This window comes from Ochotona princeps, chromosome 23 (genome assembly GCF_030435755.1).
Source record: "Ochotona princeps isolate mOchPri1 chromosome 23, mOchPri1.hap1, whole genome shotgun sequence".
NCBI lineage: Eukaryota > Metazoa > Chordata > Mammalia > Lagomorpha > Ochotonidae > Ochotona > Ochotona princeps.
The window spans coordinates 4,337,699-4,359,140 of NC_080854.1; the positions used below are offsets into that span (position 1 = coordinate 4,337,699).

Below are 21,442 nucleotides of genomic sequence, written 5' to 3' on the forward strand. Positions count from 1 at the left end.
CTCACAGGATGATCAGGACAGAATTCCAGGCTCTTGGCCTTGGCCAATCGCAGTCCTGAGCGTTTCAGCCATTTGGGGAGTGAACCAGGAAAAAAAATGTCCATTCCTCTGTCATTCTTTCAAATAAATATGAAAAATCTTTTTCAAAAAATGTACAAAGGTGTATTTTAAATTTGTTCTAGGGCTGGGAGTGTGGCATATTGGGTAAAGTTACTCCTTGCACTGCTGGCCTACTGTATGGCTGCCACCTTTAGTCCTGGCAGCCCCATTTCCAATGGGAAAAGCAGTGGAAGATGACCCAAGTGCTCGGGGCCTGCCACTGATGAAGGAGACGCAGACAAGGCCCTGGCTATTGAAGTTGTTTGGGGAAAACCTACCTCTCTCTAACTTTTTTCAAATAAATCATAAAACTCTTTAAAAAAAAAAAAAGAGCTTGTTTTAAAAATGCTTTCAATAACATGACATTAAATGACTTTACCCATCCCCCCCATTAATAAATTTCATTCAGGCCATTTCTATCTTACTATCCTTTAATAGCTGACCTTTTTTATTATTGCTAAGTGCTACGACTTTTGGATGGTTAATGGAGGTTTCAATTAATGGTGGCCGCATCTCTGCCATTTTCATCTCTTCATCAGAAGAAAGTTCTTCAGATTCCTAATTTAAACAAGGGGAAATATAAAAAATATTACATCATAAAAACTTAAAAGGGCAAGAATACTAAGAACACACATGAAAACTTGTCATGGTAACAGCGGCTAAAATTAGCATATAACCTTCTCAATATATAAAAATAAAACTATAGCAACTCTTAACAATATGCTAATATCAAGGGGATAATTTTCTGAAGCAGGCCTTAATTTCAGGCATTTGATAATTACTGTGTCCGAGGAAGTATATCAAGGGCTAGACAAACAAAAAGAAATCCAAGCTGAAGCCAGTGCTGTGGTTCACCAATCAGGTTAATTCTCCAGCTCTAAGTGCTGGCATTCCTTAAGGTCACCAGTTCATGTCCCAGCTGTTCCACTTCCCATCCACCTTCCTATTTGTGGCTTAAGGAAGCAGGAGAGGACAGCCCAAGTCCTGGGACACTGCAGCCATGCGGAAAACCTGGAAGAAGTTCCTGGCTTCACATCGGCTAACATCTAGCAGCTACAGTCATGTGGATGGAAGATCTTTTCTTTTCTGTCACTCTTTTGTGTAAATCAGTTTTTCCAATCAAAATCAATCAATCAATCTTGTTTGTTTGTTTTAAACAAATAAGAGCCAATTCTCATCTTCAATCAGGTGCTTCAGCAAAGTCACTCAATTCTCTTAAGGATCACAAGGTTCCAAGGACTCAGAGTGTTGAGATGGTCAGGTAGTGAAACCAACTGACTTCTATTTGGGCCTGGCGCAACACCCTACTGGCTAAAGCCCTGCCTTGCTTGTGTCGGGGTCTCATGTAAGTACCAGTTTATGTCGTGGCTGCTCCACTTCCCATCCAGCGCCCTGCTTGTGCCCTGGCAGGGAAGTCCAAAGGCTTGGAACCCTGCAACCACATGGGAGACTCAGAAGAGGCTGCTGGCTGCTGGCTTCAGAATAGCTTAGCTCTGGCCATTGCAGCCACTTGGGGAGTGAACCAGTGGATAGAAGATCTTTTTTCTCTGTCTCTCCTCTCTGTAAATCCAACTTTGAGATAAAAAATCAAATCTTTAAAACAAACAAAAAACCCTAATTTCTCTTTCCACCCCATTTGAAGACATATTTTTAAAAAGTCATTCTCCATGACCTTGTCTCTAGTATTTGGGAATTGGTCCAGATTCTCTACAGTGAACGCACTTAAATAGCATGAATTACTTGTTATTAGTAGAAAAAATGTAAACTATGCTGCATAAAAATCAAATATGAAAATAAATGATGTATTGTGTTTGTACATCAATGCTGTCCGAGAGAATGTTCTTCGGTTACAGAAGTGCTCCACATCTCTGTGGCTATGTGTTAGTGGCAGCAACTAACCAGCCAGCTGTGCCGACTAAACCATCTGAAGTGTGGTTAGTGTGACTGGGGAACTCAATCTTTAATTTTATTTACTTCATTTTAGCTGAAAATGGCCACTGGTAGCTAGTACATGAGGATAACATACGGATGGTCATAAGGCTTTTGGCAGCTCCTCAGTTAACACAGAGTTGCTATCTAAAAGAGCAATGCTACATCCAAGAGAGATGGAAACAATGTCCACACACAAGCCTGTCTCCATGGATGAACTTCAAAGTCTGTGATGAAAGGAATTAAAAGGTGAAGTTTACTTTGAAGCAGAAGTTTTTTGAAATCCACAAATGAGGAGCTTTCAAAAAGCTCAATTTTCCACAAATTTTTTGAAATACTCTGGTGTTCAATAGACTTATTCACATTATCAACAACAATCGTAAATAAGTAAAATGTACATCAATGAAGCATACATACAAGAGAATACTATTCAGTCATAAAATGGCTGCAATGTTGTTTAGTACAAGACGGATAAACTAGATCATGATATGTTAAGTTCAGAAGGTTGTCAAAAGAACAACACATGATTAACCATGAGAGGCAAGGACTGTGGGATTTTCTGGCCTCGTGATCAAGTCTCTTTGTCTTTACTTAGCACACAAACACTAACTTGCAAAGTTTTACTAGGACTGTTCTAGAATACTTATGAAATCATACCTCAAAAACATCATCATGGTTGACGACGGGCTTCACATCCTCAGAGGCTTTTATGTTTGCACTCATTGATAAACTCCCAGGATTGACCTCGGCTTCTGGTTCACTGATCTTCAAAACAGAATTTCCTATCATAAATTTTTCTTTTTCGTCAGCTTTGCTTTTTACTGGAGAAGTACATTCTGAATTCTACATAAAACAAACATACATTAGTTCTTATATCAATTTTTTGCATTCAAGTTTACATAAAAATTTACAAACAACTTGTCAGCTTCCAATTGTAGAAAAATATTAAAATTCCCATTTGAGGAACAAATGGCCCTTGAAGACACAGGTGCCATAGCGTAATTCATAATGGCCACTCTTTCCCTAAAAGCTGCAAGGCTGCTATGGCTGAGTCCCTTGGCAAGCTCAATACTGATGCTCACTGCAGCATGTAGAGCAACTGTAAACACCTGGTTTAAAACATTTTTTTTTTTCACGGTTACATTTGGAATTAAAATTGGATACAGTGGATCAACATTCCTGGAGGGCAAAAAGAATATTTTCCTAATAATCACTTTTCAAACTTTCGTTATTTGATTGATATATTAGGAAATGACTTTCTGTTTTATTTATTTGAAGGCAAAGTTACAGAGACAGTCAGACCCATCAATCCTGCACCCACTGGTTCACTCCATTTAGGGGCTGGCCCTGCTGCAGTTAGGATCCTGTATCTCACGGGGGCAGGGGGCAGCAGCCTAATCACTCAGACCATCTCCCACTGCCTTTCCAGGCATAGTAATAAGCAGCTGGATCAGAAATGGACCTACTGGGACTAGAGCTGGCACTCATACAGGATGCTGGCGTCACAGGCAGCAGCTTAATGTACTGTACCATGAGGCTATCCATACCACAATGATATTTTCAGTCTACACTGATACTATTTTGCCACCTGTACAACCAGGGGATGGTATTAACAGGAATCAGAAAGTTCACAATTACTAAAGCCACTTGAGAAAAAAATCGTAAACTTCAAAATAGATGTAATATACATAGAAAGGATAATTTAAAATAGGCTTTGGACAGTCCCTCTGAATGGAGCTTTCTGACCTTTACGCCCATATCTTTATTTATAACTTGCTCATCTTCATGTGGTTTTAAATCTCTTCCAGAGTCTTCACTGGTCTCCTCATCTTTTAATCTATGTACAATGGTTTGAACAGTTTTGACCATATTCTTTAGCTCATCTGGGTATGGTGTTGGATATCTCTTCAAATTTCCCTCCTAGAGAAAGAGGTGAAAAAACAAAATATAAATATTTCTAATGTCAGTCTCAAAAAAAATGTATGCCATAATTTTTCTGAACTATACTGAATATGGTTTTATCACAAATCACTGGAGACATGGGGGGTAGACCCCGCAGGGCTGTTCCAACTCACCCGTGGGGGAGCTTCCCTTTCATCTTTGTCTTCGTCACATTCAAACGCCACCTGAGCTCGCTGTTTCCTTTGTTCCTCCCATAACGAAGGATTGAAACTTTCATTATCTGATATGAACGTAACTAGTGAAAAGCAAAAGATCAAAAACATTACATTTGGCTTAATTATGAAAAACCCCTATTTTTAAAAGATTTTATATATTATCTTCAGAATAAGTCTGAGTTACAACTGGCCACAAAAACCCGCTGTAAATCCTGGGCTAACTGTTACATTGTGGTTTTGAAGTTTTACAAAGCAAATCACAATATCTTTTTTCTCTCTGCAGTGGATTTGTCTTCAGAACCTCTTGTGGTTCTATCAAAGGTAGTTCTGTGAAGTATCCTGGAAGGAAATATCATAATACTAATATAATTTGAGTTTACATTTTTGCACCCTCTAATTCCAAAAGTTCGTTGTAAGTTGTATGGCTGAGGGTAGAGTCTGATTACAGTGAAGTATTTTCATTAAAAAAACTACCCCAATACATGCCAACTTTGCATGAAACATCACATATAACATAAGATTACTAAATGCTAAGGCTTAAAAAAACCAATTCTTTCAACTATTATACAACATTCTACAGAAACTATAACGTAAAAGAAAACCACAATTTTACTCATCAAAAGAAAATGTTCTACTTAAAGAGATTAAAAACACATAAATCGTTAATAAGAAAACAAATTTCTGTAACATCCAAATTATGCCAATTCAAACATTCCAGATTACTGATAACAATTAGAAAACTTTTCGCTGCAGGGCAGCTACTTCCACAATGAGTGTGAGAGCTAGGACTGGGGGTAGGCCAGGCTAGGCTGGTACACCCACTGGGATGTACAAGAGCCAGAATGAGTGCAGGTCAGCAAGCTAGGCTGCAGCACCAGCTGGCAATGCCAGGACTGGGTCCAAGTCATGTAAGGCTTGACTGCAGTACTCCCTGGCAGGCACAAGATCCAGGGCTGGAAATGGGCCTGGTATATGAACCGTGAGCACTCCCCTGCTACGCTGTTCCTGTTGCTGGTAAACATGAAAACCAGGGCTGGAGGCAGACCAGGCTGGACAAGGTGGCAGCATTTGTCAGCACATGTGAGGGCTTGGTCTTGGAGAGTCGGGGGAGGCAATGGAGTGGGACAGGGGTGTTGAGCTGAGCTGAGCTGTAGCACCCATGGGTGTGCATGAAAGCCGCGACAGGAGTCAGGCTGGGCTAGGATAGGCTACAGAGGCTGGCATGACAAAAACCAGGGCTGGGGGCAAGGCTGGTGGGGGTTATTACGAGACACCCCAACTAGGTCATGGAATCGGATGGTATACATGAGGACTGGGTCTGTGGTGGGCTGTCAGGGTTGGACTAGAACACCTGTTGGTTTGTTTGAGATACGGGGCTGGAGGTGGACCTGACAACTGACCAGACAGCTGCATCCACTGGTATGTGCATTGGCTGGTGTGGGTAATACAGTGAACCTGACTCTGCACTGGCTGGTACACACATAAGTCTGAGGTCACCTCATGTGAGGTTTCTTGGGGGAACTCCCCAACTAGACTGCTGATCTCAGACCCAGGTCACAGGGGAAAATCACAGGAAGTGTTTTCTGACCTTGCAGTGCATGTACTGAGACTGGATCTCCTCAGTTTCTGATGCCTATGAAGTGGACAGCATGCCCAGATACGGGAGACATGATAGCCAGCTCATCTAGGCCAGCAGGGGACAGTGACTGCGTCATCAGAGGACAGAAAACAGAACAGGTTGGAGAAATGCCCTGGCCAAGTTTTGCAGCATATTCCTGGGTCTGTGGAGGCACTAAGCTGGACTACGTCAACCAATAAATATATCTTTGAAAACATTTCTAAACTCTGGAGCAATGAAACCAACAACTTTTCAAAATAACTCAAGTAATGCCCTTTCCCACATCAGGGTCTCCGAGGCATCCTTAGACCAACTCCCATCCCTGGGTACTAATATAGTTTGACAGAAAAGAACAGCACCCGCCCCCCCCGTGCCCCCCACCATACATACCCATGGACACAGGAAGAAAATAAAATAAAGCAAAACTGAAACATTTGTCCCCCCTACCTTTCTCCATTCCTAAGCCTCCCCACCATAATCAGAGGCCCACATGGGTATGTATCCCTCTCAATTATGTAAATAATATTAGAGAAAATTAAAAAAAATTTAAAAACCTCTTTAATGTCATTAAGCTAATAATTTCTTGCTCTTTTCAAGAAGGATAAAAGAGTTATTATTTCAAGAGTATACTTGATGACATTTAGGCATAGCAAAAACTGGTTAGCAGTTATGCCGACTCTTCTCAGCTGTTGTGAGCAGCTCTTAGCCCCACCCACCATTCTCAAGCCAGGCAGCCCTAGGAGAGCAAGTCTTCAGGAGGTGCTGACAACAGACCTGTGACGCCCGCGGGCTGTGCCAAGAGTCCTGTATGCAGCCCTGACACTAGGCAGGCCCTTAACACACATCCCTCTGCCTACTGGGAGTTGGGAGCTTTACTTTCACACAACCTGCGCAAACTGATGGGAGTGCAACCCCGGTGTTCTGCATTCTGCCTGTAGGTACATTCTACTCAGAGCTACCAGTGAACACATACGGTCTGCAGGAGCTGCAACTCTGCAAACCCTGCAGCCTAGTCACTGAAATACCTGCAGACACGATCCACGCTGATAATAACTGAGAAGTGAGGCACACATTACACCAATGCCCACCTGGAACCAAACCCACAGGGTATGCAACCTTCAACCTAGGACACACTGCTAACAGAAACTATTTTTGCACTGAGAAAATCATCTTACAAAACTGGCAGCAGTGACTGACCCATGAAATGCACAAATTACCAACATAAGAACGCAAAAAACATGGGGAAAAAAAGGTTTCTTACAGGCCTAAAGGCACACAGTAACTACTTTTAGAGAGACAGATTTGCTTGACAAAAAAAAAATTAACAGAATGATTAAAATATATAATATATATATATGTATATAAAAAATCTTGGGACCTGCCACCCATGTGGAGACTAGAATGGAGTTAGTTAGAATGGAGTTACTTAGCCCTGGTCCAGGCTGCATGCTGTGAGCATTTGGAGAGTGCAATAGTTTTCATGTCTCTTTGCTTCTCAAAAAGAAACAACAAAAAGAAGACCCAACAACATGTTGCCTACTAGAATCTCATTTCCCCAATAAATACGCACACTTCAAAAGGAAAACCTGGGAAAACGTATATCATGCAAACAAGGAAAAGTGAGTAGTAGTACCCATATTTACATTAAACAACATTAAATTTAATTCACATAGTGTAAAGAGAGATGAGGATGTCACCATATACTGACCAAGGGATTAAACAATGCACTTAATTATATAGAGCAAACATTATCACACCTTGAATGTGAATGGCTCCCCAACTAATTTGAACTATTAAAACCTCCAAGTCATAAGCTGATGCCACTGAGAATGTGGAGGACTGATCCAATTCGTTATGAGATTTAAGGGGCGAGCCTGGGGGTGGTTGTTGGAGCACTTGGGAAAAGCTGCTGGAAGGTTACTCGTATGAGATGATTGGTTATAAAAGTGGAGGTGAGACCCAGTGCAGTGGTTCAATTGGCTAATCCTCCCTCTTCAAGTGTTGGGATCCCACATGGGCTCTGGTTCATGTCTCAGCTACTCCACCTCCCATCCGGCTTCCTGCCGGTGGACTGGGTCTTTCTGTCTCGCCTCCTCTGTAATCCTGACTTTCAGATGGGGGACCTGGATGAAGTTTCTACCTCCTAGCTTCAGCCCTACTCTGTCCTAAACATACCAGTCATTTCGAAAGTAAACCAGATGACAGAAGCATTCTCCCTGTCTCTTACACACACATACATGTACATATGCACACATATAAGTAATTTTTAAAATGTTGACTTATTTATGTAAAAGGCAGAATGAGAGTGAGAAAGCAGTATTTCCATCCACTAGTCTAATTCCAAATGCCCATAACAGCTAATGCTGGGACTGGCCTAAGACAGGAGCAAGAAACTCCATCCAGATTTCCCATGTGAGGGGTGAGGGACCAAGCAATGAGGCCACCACATGCTACCACACAGGTAACATGATCAGTAAACTAGATGGGAAATGGAAGAGACAATACTAGAACTGGCACTTCAATGTGGGACGTGGGGGTCTCAAGCAGCTGCTTAAAGTGCCATAACAGTCACCCTAAACATTAAAACAAAACAGGTTTGAGAGCTGCCCTGATCTGATCTTATATATATATATATATACAAAATATATACAATGTTGATACTATATATACTAAATATACAATGGATAAATTATACATACTAAAATGTCACAATACATGTTATAAATACAGACAATAGCTATATGTCAATTACAAAAGCAAATAAAAGTTTAAGAGAAAAAAGAAAACTAGAGTTGAAGAATTTGCTTAAGTTGTTCATAGTTTATTAGAAATTAAAACCAATGATTAATTTGTATTTTTCAGTGGTTTGATAAAATAGCAGTTGATGTGGCTCACAGAGATTTTCAACGGTTTTAGAGAAATACATATATCTTAAGATAAACACAATAAACTATACTAAATGTTAATACATCACAAACATTATGTTCTCTAATCTTTATATCTCATCCTAATCCAAGGAAAATATTAGTGACCAATAGTACTTCTCCCTTAGTAGGCAAAACATAGAGAAGAGTTTCTGAGTAACATTTACGGCCAGGATTCTTCAATTTCCTTGATCTAATGTAGAAATCTAAGGACAGTATTACGTTTGTAAAATAAGTGTGCAAAACATTTCTTGGTTAAAAGCCCAACATGTGCATTTTTAATATTTAGCTAAATATTAATATGATATGATGTTAAGCATATCATGTTATGTTATGGATATTATGTCATTTGTAGTATATAAACTAAAATTGAACTGTGAATGGGGGGTCACAGAAAGTGGTTAAGAAATCGCATTTATTTTTAACATGTTGACTGCTCAATATCATGTCAATCAAAAAAAAAATATTTAGCTAAATATGATTTTAACAGGAAAATCTTTACCACGTAAAGTTCAAAGTTTGAGAAGATTCTGACCAATTCTTCAAAGTTCTATCAAATTAGAAAAGCTTATGAAACAACATTTGCTTCACATCCTTGTTTTGATTCGTCAGTATTTATTTTTAAAAAGAAAGAAAATCTTGAAATGCCTACCATCCTCAGTTCGTGGCTGTTGCGGGAACATGTAGTTAGTAAGCACCATTTTCTGAGTCTCTGAGTCAGTTTCTTTTTGAAGAGGTATCAGGGGTTTGGACTAGGGAAAGAAAACAAATGTTTAATTTTCAATAACCCGCAAGCAAACAGGTACCCAGCAATTCCTCTAAATAAGTATCATTTAAATACACACAGCGACTATATGCTGACTTCACCTGCAGGAATAATCCCTAACATTCAACAGTAAAGTAAGTAATTAATAGTAAGTAACCGAATGTTTATTCTATACATATGCCTACGGTGACAGATAACTTTGTCTAAGATTTATTTAGTCCTGTTTGAAAGATGGAGTTTTAGAAAGAGAAAAGGAGACGGAGCAGCAGGCCTTCCCTCTGCTGCTTCACTCCCCAAGCAGCCGCAATGGCTGGAGCTGAGCTCATCTCAAGCCTATCTCAAGAGCTTCCTCTGATCTCCAGTGTGGGTGCAGAGTCCGAGGACCTGACCATCCTCCGCTGCCTCCCCAAGACATAAGCTGGGAATTAGATGGAAAACGGAGGAGTTACAACTCAAACCAGTGCCCATATGGGGTGCTGGTGCCATAGGCAGAGGATTAGTTTGCAAGACGCCACTAATCTAATTTTTATATAGTGTACAAACAGTGCCACAATGTATACTGTAAATGTGTTAGCACTGTGTTGTTGAAAATATAAAGATCTGGTAACATCTGTGAACCGTATAAAGATTAAAAAAAAAAAAAAGTACTTGAGCCTGACACGAAAGCATAACAGTTAAAGTCCTCGCCTTGAACGTGCCGGGATCCCATACGGGTGCCGGTTCTAATCCCGGCAACCCCCCTTCCCATCCAGCTCCCTGCCTGTGGCCTGGGAAGGCAGTTGAGGAACAGCCCAAAGCTTTGGGACCCTGCACCCGCATGGGAGACCTGGGGGAGGTTCCTGGCTCCTGGCTTCGGATCGGTGCAGCACCGGCTGTTGCCCTCATTTGGGGAGTGAATCACTGAATGGAAGATCTTCCTCTCTGTCTTTCCTCCTCTCTGTATATCTGCCTTTCCAATACAAATAAATAAATCTTTAAAACAAATTGTACTTAATTTAAATTGAACTCAAGCTACATTGTAATTATCACTGAAATACTTTTAAAAAGCTTTTAAAAGTTTTCATATACTAAGCATGTTGATCAGCCCAATATTTATTTATTATACTTCCTGTTGCAAAATAGGTTTTGGAAAAATCATCTGGAATATTTAGTCTATTATCTAAAGATTTACTCTGGCTAGCAGCTAAAAAACTGCTTAAAGCAATTCTCTCCCGTTTCCTGATCCATTAATGACACCAAATGTCACATCAGCCAGATCATTTTGGATCTTTTTTTTTCAGACTGTTCCCTAGGTGATTAACAATACCATCATTTACTTTTTTATGTAATTAATTTTGTTGCCACTCGATTCACTCCGAGCAATAGTAATGCTGCCTCCAGAGGCCCACCAGTCCCCCTCCTGGGCCACCCTGTCAGTTCCTTGGACCTGCACTTGTGGTTACTGCCCAGCTAGCTAATCCCGAGCTGCTACTAATTGTTGACTTTTTAAGAAACACTTATTGATTTTCAATGTAAAAGGCATACAGAACCAAATAAACATCCACGAAGGTCAAGCATGGGCCAGAGTGAATCCAACACCCGGAAGTCAATCTTACTTAAGCATTTTCTCTGTGTCCTCTTTGCTCTGAAACAAACTGAGCAATATCCAAATTGTGAGCATTTTTCCTTTGCGTCTGCAGATAATCCACAAATAATGAAAGTAGTCATTCTACTATTTACCCAAAACCAGTTCTTCCTGAAGCTTCAAACATAGTTTGGCTATTCTCCCACCCTTCATTCCCCCCCTGGAGGCTGGGGGAGGGGGCACTTCACAACGCTGTATCATCACTTCTCTAACCCCGTACCTGTGGTCCTGTCCTTGTGAAGCATATAACCTTACTTCTACACTCGCTCACCTTTCCTATCACCCACTTACCTTTTTACATCACCCATCTATAGACTGGGATCTGTAATCCAAAAATCTAAAATGCCCCCAAAATCTGAACTTTTAAGAGCACCAACACAGTTCCACAAACTGAAATTTCTGTATCTGACCTCATGGGATCGAATAAAGGAAAAATGCAGGTATACCAAAAATAGTGATTAAAACTGCTTTCCAGGTAGATAATGAACATACATGAATTTTATGCTCAGACTTGTATCCTATCCCCAAAATATTTCACTATATTTATGCAAAAAACCCCAAAGCCCTAACACTGGTCTCAAGCATTTCAGGAAGATAAATTCAATCCCTATTCTTGACTCTTTATAAAATTTTTTTTCTAAAGAAAGGAAGGAAACGGAAGAGAGAAAGAAAGACAAACACAGGAATACAGAACACCCAAGGTTCTCCCATCTGCTGGGTTGCTTCGCAAATGCCTGCCACAGCCGGGGTGGAGGGCGGGCCAGGCCGAAGCTGGGAGCTGAATCTCAATCTGTGCTTCCCATGTGGGTGGCAGGGGCCTAACCACTCCAGGCACTATCTCTGTCTCCCAGAATCGAGTCCAGATCACAGCCAGGCCTCTAGCAAACCATGCACCCGGACAAGGCATGCAGGCATGCCAAGTAACTTCTTAGAGCAAGAGTCAATGCCTGTCCCATGAAAAGGCTTGAAGCAGTTTAGAGCTAGAATACGACTAAAGGATTATTTGTTATGGAGTAGCTCAGAGTGGAATTCACAGGATAAAGGATTAAGCAGTGGTGGTAAGGGTGAGGGCATCTCTGTAGTCTAAGTCAGCGCTATCCAACCACACGTTACTGAACTATGTATCACAGAACCACAACGTGAGGCAAAAGTGAGAATCTGCTCTTTCTAGTAGCCTCATGTCTTCAAAAGGCAAGAGATGAGATTTTTGATAATGCATTAAATTTAATGTTAAATGTATTTAAATGTAACTGAACAGATAAAACCACAATAACACTTACGAATGTTGATTATTCACTTTTCTTTGCATAAAACCATTAAGCTGCAGTGTATATTTTACCCTTAGACTATACTCAGTTTTGACCAGTCTCATGACACTACTGGCTGCTCTACTAGAAAGTGCAAGTTCAAATGAAGAAGACAGGGAAGGGGCTTGGGAATAAAAGTAAAGCACACAAACATCAGATATTTGAGATTCAACAGTTTGGCAATGAATTCAAGTATATGGAAAACCACAAACATCAGACCCTTTTTATTGAGCTATAGAATCTACCACGGTGAGGAATGGAAAAATGTTTGAACCAGAAGGTGGTTTTAGTCTGCTTGAACTTCAGACATCTAGGAAGCAATGTTAACTTGGCAATGATCCATGTGAATATGAAAATCAGACACAGGTACTGTCAGGAATAAGGAGAGAACATATTTTGGGGGGGGGGTTCGGGGGAAGTATAAGTAAACAACAGCAGAGCCTAGAATACATGAAGAGCTCCAACAAACAAGGCACTGGTCAAAGAAGTGCCTGGAAAGGGCCAACCAGGACAGCACAACTGACAGCAAAGCAGCTCTCCCTTCAGTTACTACCGTAACCGCTAAGACAGCCTACAACTGTCAGCCCTCCCTTCAGTTACTACCGCAACCCCTAAGACAGCCTACGACTGTCAGCCCTCCCTTCAGTTACTACCGTAACCCCTAAGATAACCTACGACTGTCAGCCCTCCCTTCAGTTACTACCGTAACCCCTAAGATAACCTACGACTGTCAGTCCTCCCTTCAGTTACTACCGTAACCGCTAAGATGACCTACGACTGTCAGTCCCTGGATGTTTCAACACTCTCTGTACCATCTGCTCTTGCCTTTGCCTTCATTCTTGCTGCATACTCTATCTTATTTCAAGCACAGTCAATGACCAAGATCTGATGTATCTTTCTCTTGTAGATTGGCATGGCAAAGCTGTAGCCCAAAGTCATTCCGATTTTATGTTTTCTCAATAGTACACAATTGATAAGTACAACTACAAAAGAAAACCAGTAAGACTTCAACAGAGTACTGAATTCATTTTACATTTCTTAAATTTTATTCTGAATACTTTAAGAAATATCCCCCAAAACAAGGCAACTTAAGAACAGCTACAAGCATGCAAAATGCTACACTCTAATAAGAGTACTACTGCCAAATAGCCTCTTCCCATCGGTCTCTAAATATGCTCTTACATTTAGAGATCCCTGCTTAACTTGGCCCTAAACACTATTTCATCTGTATTCCACATCTGTTCCTTGTCATCAGACCAAGAACACAGTAGTCAAAATCACATGGCTCGATTCAGTCACCGAGTTGCTTCTTAAACAACTTCAATTTGATTTTCAAAGTATACATCTAGAATTACTTCAGCCTAGTCAATTTAAGTAAAAAAAAAGTTGCCAAATATAATGAATATCTTTCGTATTTCATCAGACATCTCAAAAGCATTTGCAGTTTTGGTCACACATCTATGGTTGCTCTCTTTAAGTGTAACTAATCCAGCTGCCACTTAAATCTTATCCTCAAGATGCTGCGATCCCTAACATTTCAAAAGTATTTCACATAATCACTACCGATAAAATAATAAAAGCTATTAAACTATTCTCTAGTAGAAGTTATTAAGACAATAGGGCCAGGTCCAGTGCTGTGGCACATTGAAACCACTGCCTTTAACGTTGGCAGCCTGGTAGGTGCTGGTCAGGTACCTGCCACTCCACCTCTCGTCTAGCTGCTTGCTAACGTACCTGGGAAAAGAAGCAGAGGTTGCTCCAAGTGCTTAATCATCAAAGGCCTGGTGGAGTTCCAGGCTCCTGGCTGTGGCATGGCCCAGCCCTGGCCAGTGAAGCCATTTTCCTCCTAACTTTGCTTTACAATTGAAATTTTTAAAACTATATATTTATTGAAGTCAACACTTTCCCATAAATGTATTTCTTTTCCTGTGATTCCCTTTCTTGCTAATGACAGAATTACTTCAGTCACCCAAGCAATTTTCTAGCATTCATCTTTCACTCTTTCTTGTCATATACATGCATCATTCATATGCTTTATTGATGAGACCTTTTAACTGATTATACAAATACTTGCTCTTTCCTGGCCCTGTGTATCATTATGTTAGTTCAAGCCAACGTTTTCTGCCTCTTGTAGTATTGGCAACATCCTACAATTCACGCCTGCCTTCATGCCTGGGTACTACTTCTCTTCTGTTAAGGGCATCTTTCACACTACAGCCAAATGCCTGTCATAAACATCAATCCGGTAAAACAATCTGCATGTTCAATTGTGAGACTGGATCCCACAGCCTACATTTATCACAACAATTACTTCTTCCTCTTATTCTAACAGCAGATAAAAATGACTGAGCACACACATACATTTTATACATGTTGCTCTGATGTAACTGTCAATGGAGGCCCAGGTCTCTCCAATCACAACCACCCAGTTGTAGAGCTGCACTGCAGCTAACCGCTCAGGCTCAGGGTGTTCTTCCTAGTTCAAGCACTGAGGCCCTTTGTCCAGTCTTCCTTCCCCTTCAGAGACCGTCAGGCATCGACTGCAGGAATTTCCTGATTTGAAGAATATGCCCCAGTTATCTGGGAATCTCAAAGTCTAATCTTAGTATGTATATATATATATATATATATGCCTATGCCATATTACATTAAACTGTCTTTCTAAATACCACTGTTTCCTTCACCTCACATGGGTAGGCACATAGTAGTAATTCAAGAAATGGTTAGTGAGAATCACAAAATGAAAAGAATAAATTAATAATTGTTCTACTTATGCCTCCAGAGACTCCAATTACTATATGTACTGCAGAGACTGAGACATTTTCATAATTCATAATCAAACTTCTTTTGCAAATTTTCAAACCTACACTTCGCATTTTTTTTTTTTTTTTTAAAGATTTTATTGTTATTGGAAAGCCGGATATACAGAGAGGAGGAGAGACAGAGAGGAAGATCTTCCATCCGATGTTTCACTCCCCAAGTGAGCCGCAACGGGCTGGTACGCGCCAATCCGATGCTGGGACCAGGAACCTCTTCCGGGTCTCCCACGCGGGTGCAGGGTCCCAAATCTTTGGGCCGTCCTCGACTGCTTTCCCAGGCCACAAGCAGGGAGCTGGATGGGAAGTGGAGCTGCCGGGATTAGAACCGGCGCCCATATGGGATCCCGGGGCTTTCAAGGCGAGGACTTTAGCCGCTAGGCCACGCCGCCGGGCCCTACACTTCGCATTTTTATAGAAAAATTAAGGTTTCCTACTATAATGGTCATCAGTCACATCTGGAATGTTTTACTAAATACTTTTTTGAGAAAGATCTTACCAATTTCTGATCTAACACAATTACCAAGAGGAAAGTGGGGGGAAAATGAAAGAACACAAAGTCAGAAGAAATTATAGCACAAACTAAACAATCTCACTAACATGAGCCAGGCAGCCTAATTTGGCACCTTTAATCTGTCCACAAGAGTGTTAAAAATAAATTTTTTTAAAGATTTATTATTATTGGAAAGCCGGATATACAGAGAGGAGGAGAGACAGAGAGGAAGATCTTCCATCCGATGATTCACTCCCCAAGTGAGCCGCAACAGGCCGGTGCTATGCCGATCTGAAGCCGGGAACCAGGAACCTCTTCCGGGTCTCCCACGCGGGTGCAGGGTCCCAAAGCTTTGGGCCGTCCTCGACTGCTTTCCCAGGCCACAAGCAGGGAGCTGGATGGGAAGTGGAGCTGCCGGGATTAGAACCAGCGCCCATATGGGATCCCGGGGCGTTAAGGGCGAGGACTTTAGCCGCTAGGCCATGCCGCCGGGCCCAAATAAATCTTTATTTAAAAAAAAAGTATTATTGTACCAATTTAGTCTGGGAGTTTTTCAAGACCAGGACCTAAACCTCATTCACACTTTAGTTACAAAATGATTTAAAGGGGCAGACACAGTGAAGTAGCAAAGTAATCTTCCTCCTGCAGTCCCAGCATCCCACATGGGCACAGGTTCAGGTCCCAGCTGGTTCACTGCTTATCATCTGGCAAGGCAGTGGAGGAGAGCCAGAAGCCTTCCGGGCCTTGGCCCTGTCGGGGCCGCGGAAGAAGCCCCTGCTTTGGGTTTCACACCAGATCAGCTTCTGCTGTTGCAGTGACTTGGGGAGTGAACTATTGATGGAAGTGTGTTCTCTCGTTCCCGGCCCCCAATCTCTCCTTTGGTCAATCTGCCTTTCACATTAAAAAATATATATGTAATATATATATTAATATAGAACATATATTAACAATATATATATCTTAAAAAGAAAATGGCTTAAAACAGGTACCTAACAAAGGTTTTCTGAAATGAGTTGTAAAATTTCAAATTTAAATCTCAAATAGGGGAAATAAGAATGTAACAAATAATATGTCCTATTCACCAGAGTTTACATTTTAATTATAAAGCAAATATATCATGATTTTAATATTTCTTGCCAAATTCACAAACTAGTTTGTACAAAATTACAGACGAGTTAATACTAGTTTGATTTACACCTATTCATTGAGATCAACTTAAAGAGTTTTAGGGTATCAGTGTGAGTTAGGTGAAAAAGACTGGAGAATCAGTTAAAGACTGGAGAATCCTTAAATACAGATAAATGGCAATAATTCAGTAATCCAAAAAAACTACATGAGAATTTCCAAGCAAATGCGGATATCCATCTTAGTGAAAATATATATCCTTAGACAAATTATACAGTTACTCAATTTTTGTATATTTTACTTTTGAAAAATTCATCAAGTTTCTTGCACATGACTGACAGGAATGTAAATTAGTAGTCACTAGAAAAAACAATATGCAAATTCTTCAAAAGTTGAAATAGAACTCCATGTGATTTAGCAATTCCAATACTGAATGTTTATCCAAAGGCAATGAAAGAGCTATCTAGACTCTCATACTCAATGCTGTATTAATAATAATCAAACAATAAATGGATAAAGAAAGAATGTGTGTGTGTGTGTGTGTGTATACATCTATGTGGGTATGCAGTAAAATATTAAGTCTTTAAGAAGATGGAAATCATGTAATTTGCAACACAGTGGATGGACCTACAGGATATTAAGTGAAACAATCCAGGAAAAGAAAGTCAAATATTCCATCATCTTATTTGTATGTGGATTCTAATAAAGGTGATTTCACAGAAATATTAAGTAAAATGGCAGCTACCAGGAGCTGGCGTGGAATGCAGAGTAAACCAGGGCATGTTGGTGAAAAGGTAGAAAATGTCTACTACACAGAATGTTTACGCTCAAGAGAGCTATTATGCAGCAAGGTGACTATGCAAGTAAACTGCTGAGAGTATATTTAAAATTTGTTCCACCACAAAAATTGACAAGTATGAGACTGCTATTAAAATTTGAGGGGTATCAAATGATTTGCTAATCTACACACTTCTAACAGATTTGGAAGAAACGAAGATTTAGATCTACTTTACAAAAACGATTAAGACTTTCATTACAAATATAAGAGATCTCAAATGATTTCTTGAAAAACGTAATCAAAAGAGGAAAAGAAAAAATTTAAACCTTACATCTCAATATAAATTCCATCAAATTCAAGACATCCTACTTTTGCAAGTGATGAAAATAACCAGCCATTTAGTGCATCTCAAAGGAAATGAGTAATAGAAATTTAACCATGTTATTGCAGCTACTGAAGAGAAATGTGTCAGAAGGAAGTTCCCTTCCAAACGGGTCCCAAGAGAACTCTCACAAAACTGCTCGTCCGATGTGAGCACCATGAGTCCTGCTGCAGTGGAGGACGCTCGACTCTGCCTAGACAGTCTGTAATTAACACCTTCTACTACATCTCAAAATCCTCTCCAACAGTCAATGCATCATTTTTTTGGCCATCTACAACGTCAGCTGCTTCCAACAATTCTGCCCTTAACTGGGCTGCTCTAGCACGGACCCAGCCCCCTCCACCTCCTGCTAGGACCGCTAAGACTGGCCTTTGTCTCTAGCACAGTACTGGCAAAGCAGTATTTCTCTGTTAAAATTCTTCCAAGAAATGCATTAGAATCTTGATATCACTTGTTTAGAAATTCCATTGAAAGTTTTGTTCTTTGTCTGCAGCTGGAGAGAACTGCTTCACTTCAATTTTTCAGCCAGAATTGTTGAAACCAAGACAACTGAGCTATATATGGCATTGGTATACTTGTTTCTACTGTTAATTATTGATCTCTTTCCATTAGGGAACAAAATTAATTTTTTCCTCATAAATTGATATGGGTGGTCTGTCATTACAGTACTGTCTAATCTCCACCTAGACCAAGCTACCCATTTTTACACAGATTTCTTCCTCTAGGGCACTGTCCCAGACATTTTTTGTAGAGCATCAACAATTCATACTTCTTCCACTCAGGCTTGACAACCAACCTGAAGTCTGTCATTGCTTCAATTTTATCACAATTCATGTCTTATCCTATTAGTGCCTCAAACCACATCCTGTTCAGCCATGTTACAAAAAACTAGTATGAGTTTATTTCAGTGCAAAAAAGAAAAAAATTGAAGTTTGTGCATAGTTTTCTCATAATACATGTTTTCCATGAATTCTCTGAAGATCTTTCATACATAATACAACTATATGTACCAGTGTGTAGTTGATCTTAAATGGCCCAATGTAAATTACGGTACCCAATCACATAACACAAAGAAAATTAAAGTAATTTCCAAAATCAGAAAACCCACCTGATTATCTGAGAGCCACATAGCAGTCAACTGCTGTAGTTTTGTAAAGCTAAAGGGCAAATTCTTTAACCTGCAGGAATATAAAAAAATAGTAACAAATTGTAAAATCAATGAGAGCTAAATCTAATTAATGGTCTGAAATAAGATTCAAAGTTGCATGTGAAACTGGGATAAAAAAAGAGAAGAAAAGTCCAATACAGGCTTTTGTATGGATATAAGACAAAATACAATCTAGTCTTAAAATCTAATTTCACCAAAGAAATCTTCATTCAAAGCAATCCAGTGGGCAAGAAAACGTGACTTGCTCCTGGATTCTGCTGAAGAAAGCAGTACATGGCCGAAGCCTTGGGACCCTGCAATCACATGGAAGACCCAGAAGCTCCAGCTGTAGTGGCCATTTGCCATTTGGAGAACTAACCAGTGGTCTGAGGATCTTTCTATCTTTCCTTCTCACCATAAATCTGATGTGCCTTTTCAGTATAAATACATATATTCTTAAAAAGAAACAGAAGAAGGTGGTCTTATCTTAGACAAGAATGCATTAGGATATGTCTTGTAAACTGTTTTAGCTTGCGGTTTGTATTCAGAGGGAACAAACTGTTACAAAAAGTACTTTCAGTGACCATTATAAACATCACACTGCTCTACATTTATCTGAGCTAGTACTTCAGAAACAAAGACTAGTCTAGGATAAGGAGCAAAAACAAAATAACAAATAATCATCTAATACTAAATTAAACAGTACTCTATTTAATACCTTCTACCTATTGTTTTCAGTGTGTTTCAACACAATTTGTCAGTAAGAAGTATGAACAAAAATTGATCAGTAAGAAAACAGCGGCTTTTTAAAGTAATATTTAGCAGTCAAAATACTGCAGTAAGAAAACTTGGTTTAAATAAAAACTCTACCATACAAGCTATGGGATTCACCCTAAATATGAGTCCTGAATTTCTCCTAGATAACATGGGAATACCTGCCGTATTATTAAATAGCATTGTTTTGAAGACTTGGTTAAGATAATATAAAAATACAACAGAGGAACACTATACAAATACTGTTTGGTCATCATCAGTATTCCTATGGAAACAGTATGTATTCCATTAGTATCTTACAGTATTGTTTAATTTAGCATCCCTGGCCATCATTTTGTTCTCTATCTGGTTCTGCTTTGCTGCCTAAGCTATGTGAGTGAGAAGTAAAAGCAATGGGTTAGATGCAAAGGCTACTTTTTGAAGATTTTACTTTTTTCTCAAGTAAAAAAAGATCATTATGTGGAGAGAATAAAAGTTTTAATAGCTAAGTGTACCTAAACGAACAGTGACAACTATAGCGTGATAATTCATATTACATAAATTAGCTCATTCTATGAAACAAATGCATATTTTAAAAGAATTGGGGCGGGCACGGTGGTGTAACAGGATAATCCTCTCACTGTGGTTTCAGGTTCCATATGTACAGTGTTCTAGTCGGCTGCTCCACTTGACCCAGTTCCCTGTTAACGGCCTGGGAGACCAGCACAGGATGGCCCAATGTCCTGGTTCCCTGTACCCAGGTGACAGATCTAGAGCTCCTGGCTCACAGCTTCAGGTCATCACATCTCTGGCTTTTGTAACCAACTGAGGAACAAACCAGCAGATTAAAGACTTTTATGTCTGTCTCTGTTTCTCTCTTTCAAGGAAAACAAATAAATCTTAAAAAAAAAAAGGTATAAACTATTCTGTCACAAATCACAGTTAACTTTAATTTCACTGTATCGATGTTTTCCATAAAGCTATTGATAAATATAGAATGAACAAACCTATTGTCACTTAAATTAATGACTTTTAATTTCTGCATATCACCCATTTCCTCTGGAAGTAGCTCAAGTTTATTAGAATGAAGAAACAACACAGTTATATTTTTCCAGTTTCCAATCTGAAAAGGAAAAGACAAATTAGCAGGTCAAAAATTTCACTTATAGGTTAATCAACACATGAATCACATCATTTTTGGAAACTATTAAAATGCTCTTCATATTTATATAAACAATAGTGCTTATTCCTCCCTTTCTTAATGATTACTTCTCAAGTACAAAGGAAAGTATGTCTTTTTTCAAATCAACATAACTTGTTACACTTTTAAAACACAATAATTCAGAAGAAAACAAATGAGCTGTTCCAGGCACAGGTGCGGAGGCAGTCGGGAAGCTGGGTGCGGCTTTTCCCCTTGTCTCTTCCTTTCCCCCATACAGAAAGAAGGAAAAGAAAATGTGGAAACAAAGGTCTCACCCATTTACACCCAATCCTTGACCCTTCCCACCCTAACCAACTATGTAAGCACCATCAAAAATAAAATCTAAAGAAAAAAAAAAAAAGC

At 39.7% G+C, this 21,442-nt stretch overlaps 1 protein-coding gene across 9 annotated transcripts in view; it reads right to left on the reverse strand.

The window, feature by feature from the left end:
• Window positions 1–21,442, reverse strand: part of ERBIN (erbb2 interacting protein) — a 96,316-nt gene that overhangs the window by 26,944 nt on the left and 47,930 nt on the right. For all 9 annotated transcript variants that reach the window (XM_058680175.1, XM_058680178.1, XM_058680176.1 and 6 more), the window contains exons 13-19: window positions 20,886–21,001; window positions 19,087–19,156; window positions 9,340–9,439; window positions 4,104–4,225; window positions 3,775–3,948; window positions 2,686–2,871; window positions 543–657 (exon numbers count right to left, since the gene is read on the reverse strand). In XM_058680175.1, the coding sequence (XP_058536158.1) occupies window positions 543–657; window positions 2,686–2,871; window positions 3,775–3,948; window positions 4,104–4,225; window positions 9,340–9,439; window positions 19,087–19,156; window positions 20,886–21,001 (883 nt within the window). The remainder of the gene's footprint in view (window positions 1–542; window positions 658–2,685; window positions 2,872–3,774; window positions 3,949–4,103; window positions 4,226–9,339; window positions 9,440–19,086; window positions 19,157–20,885; window positions 21,002–21,442) is intronic.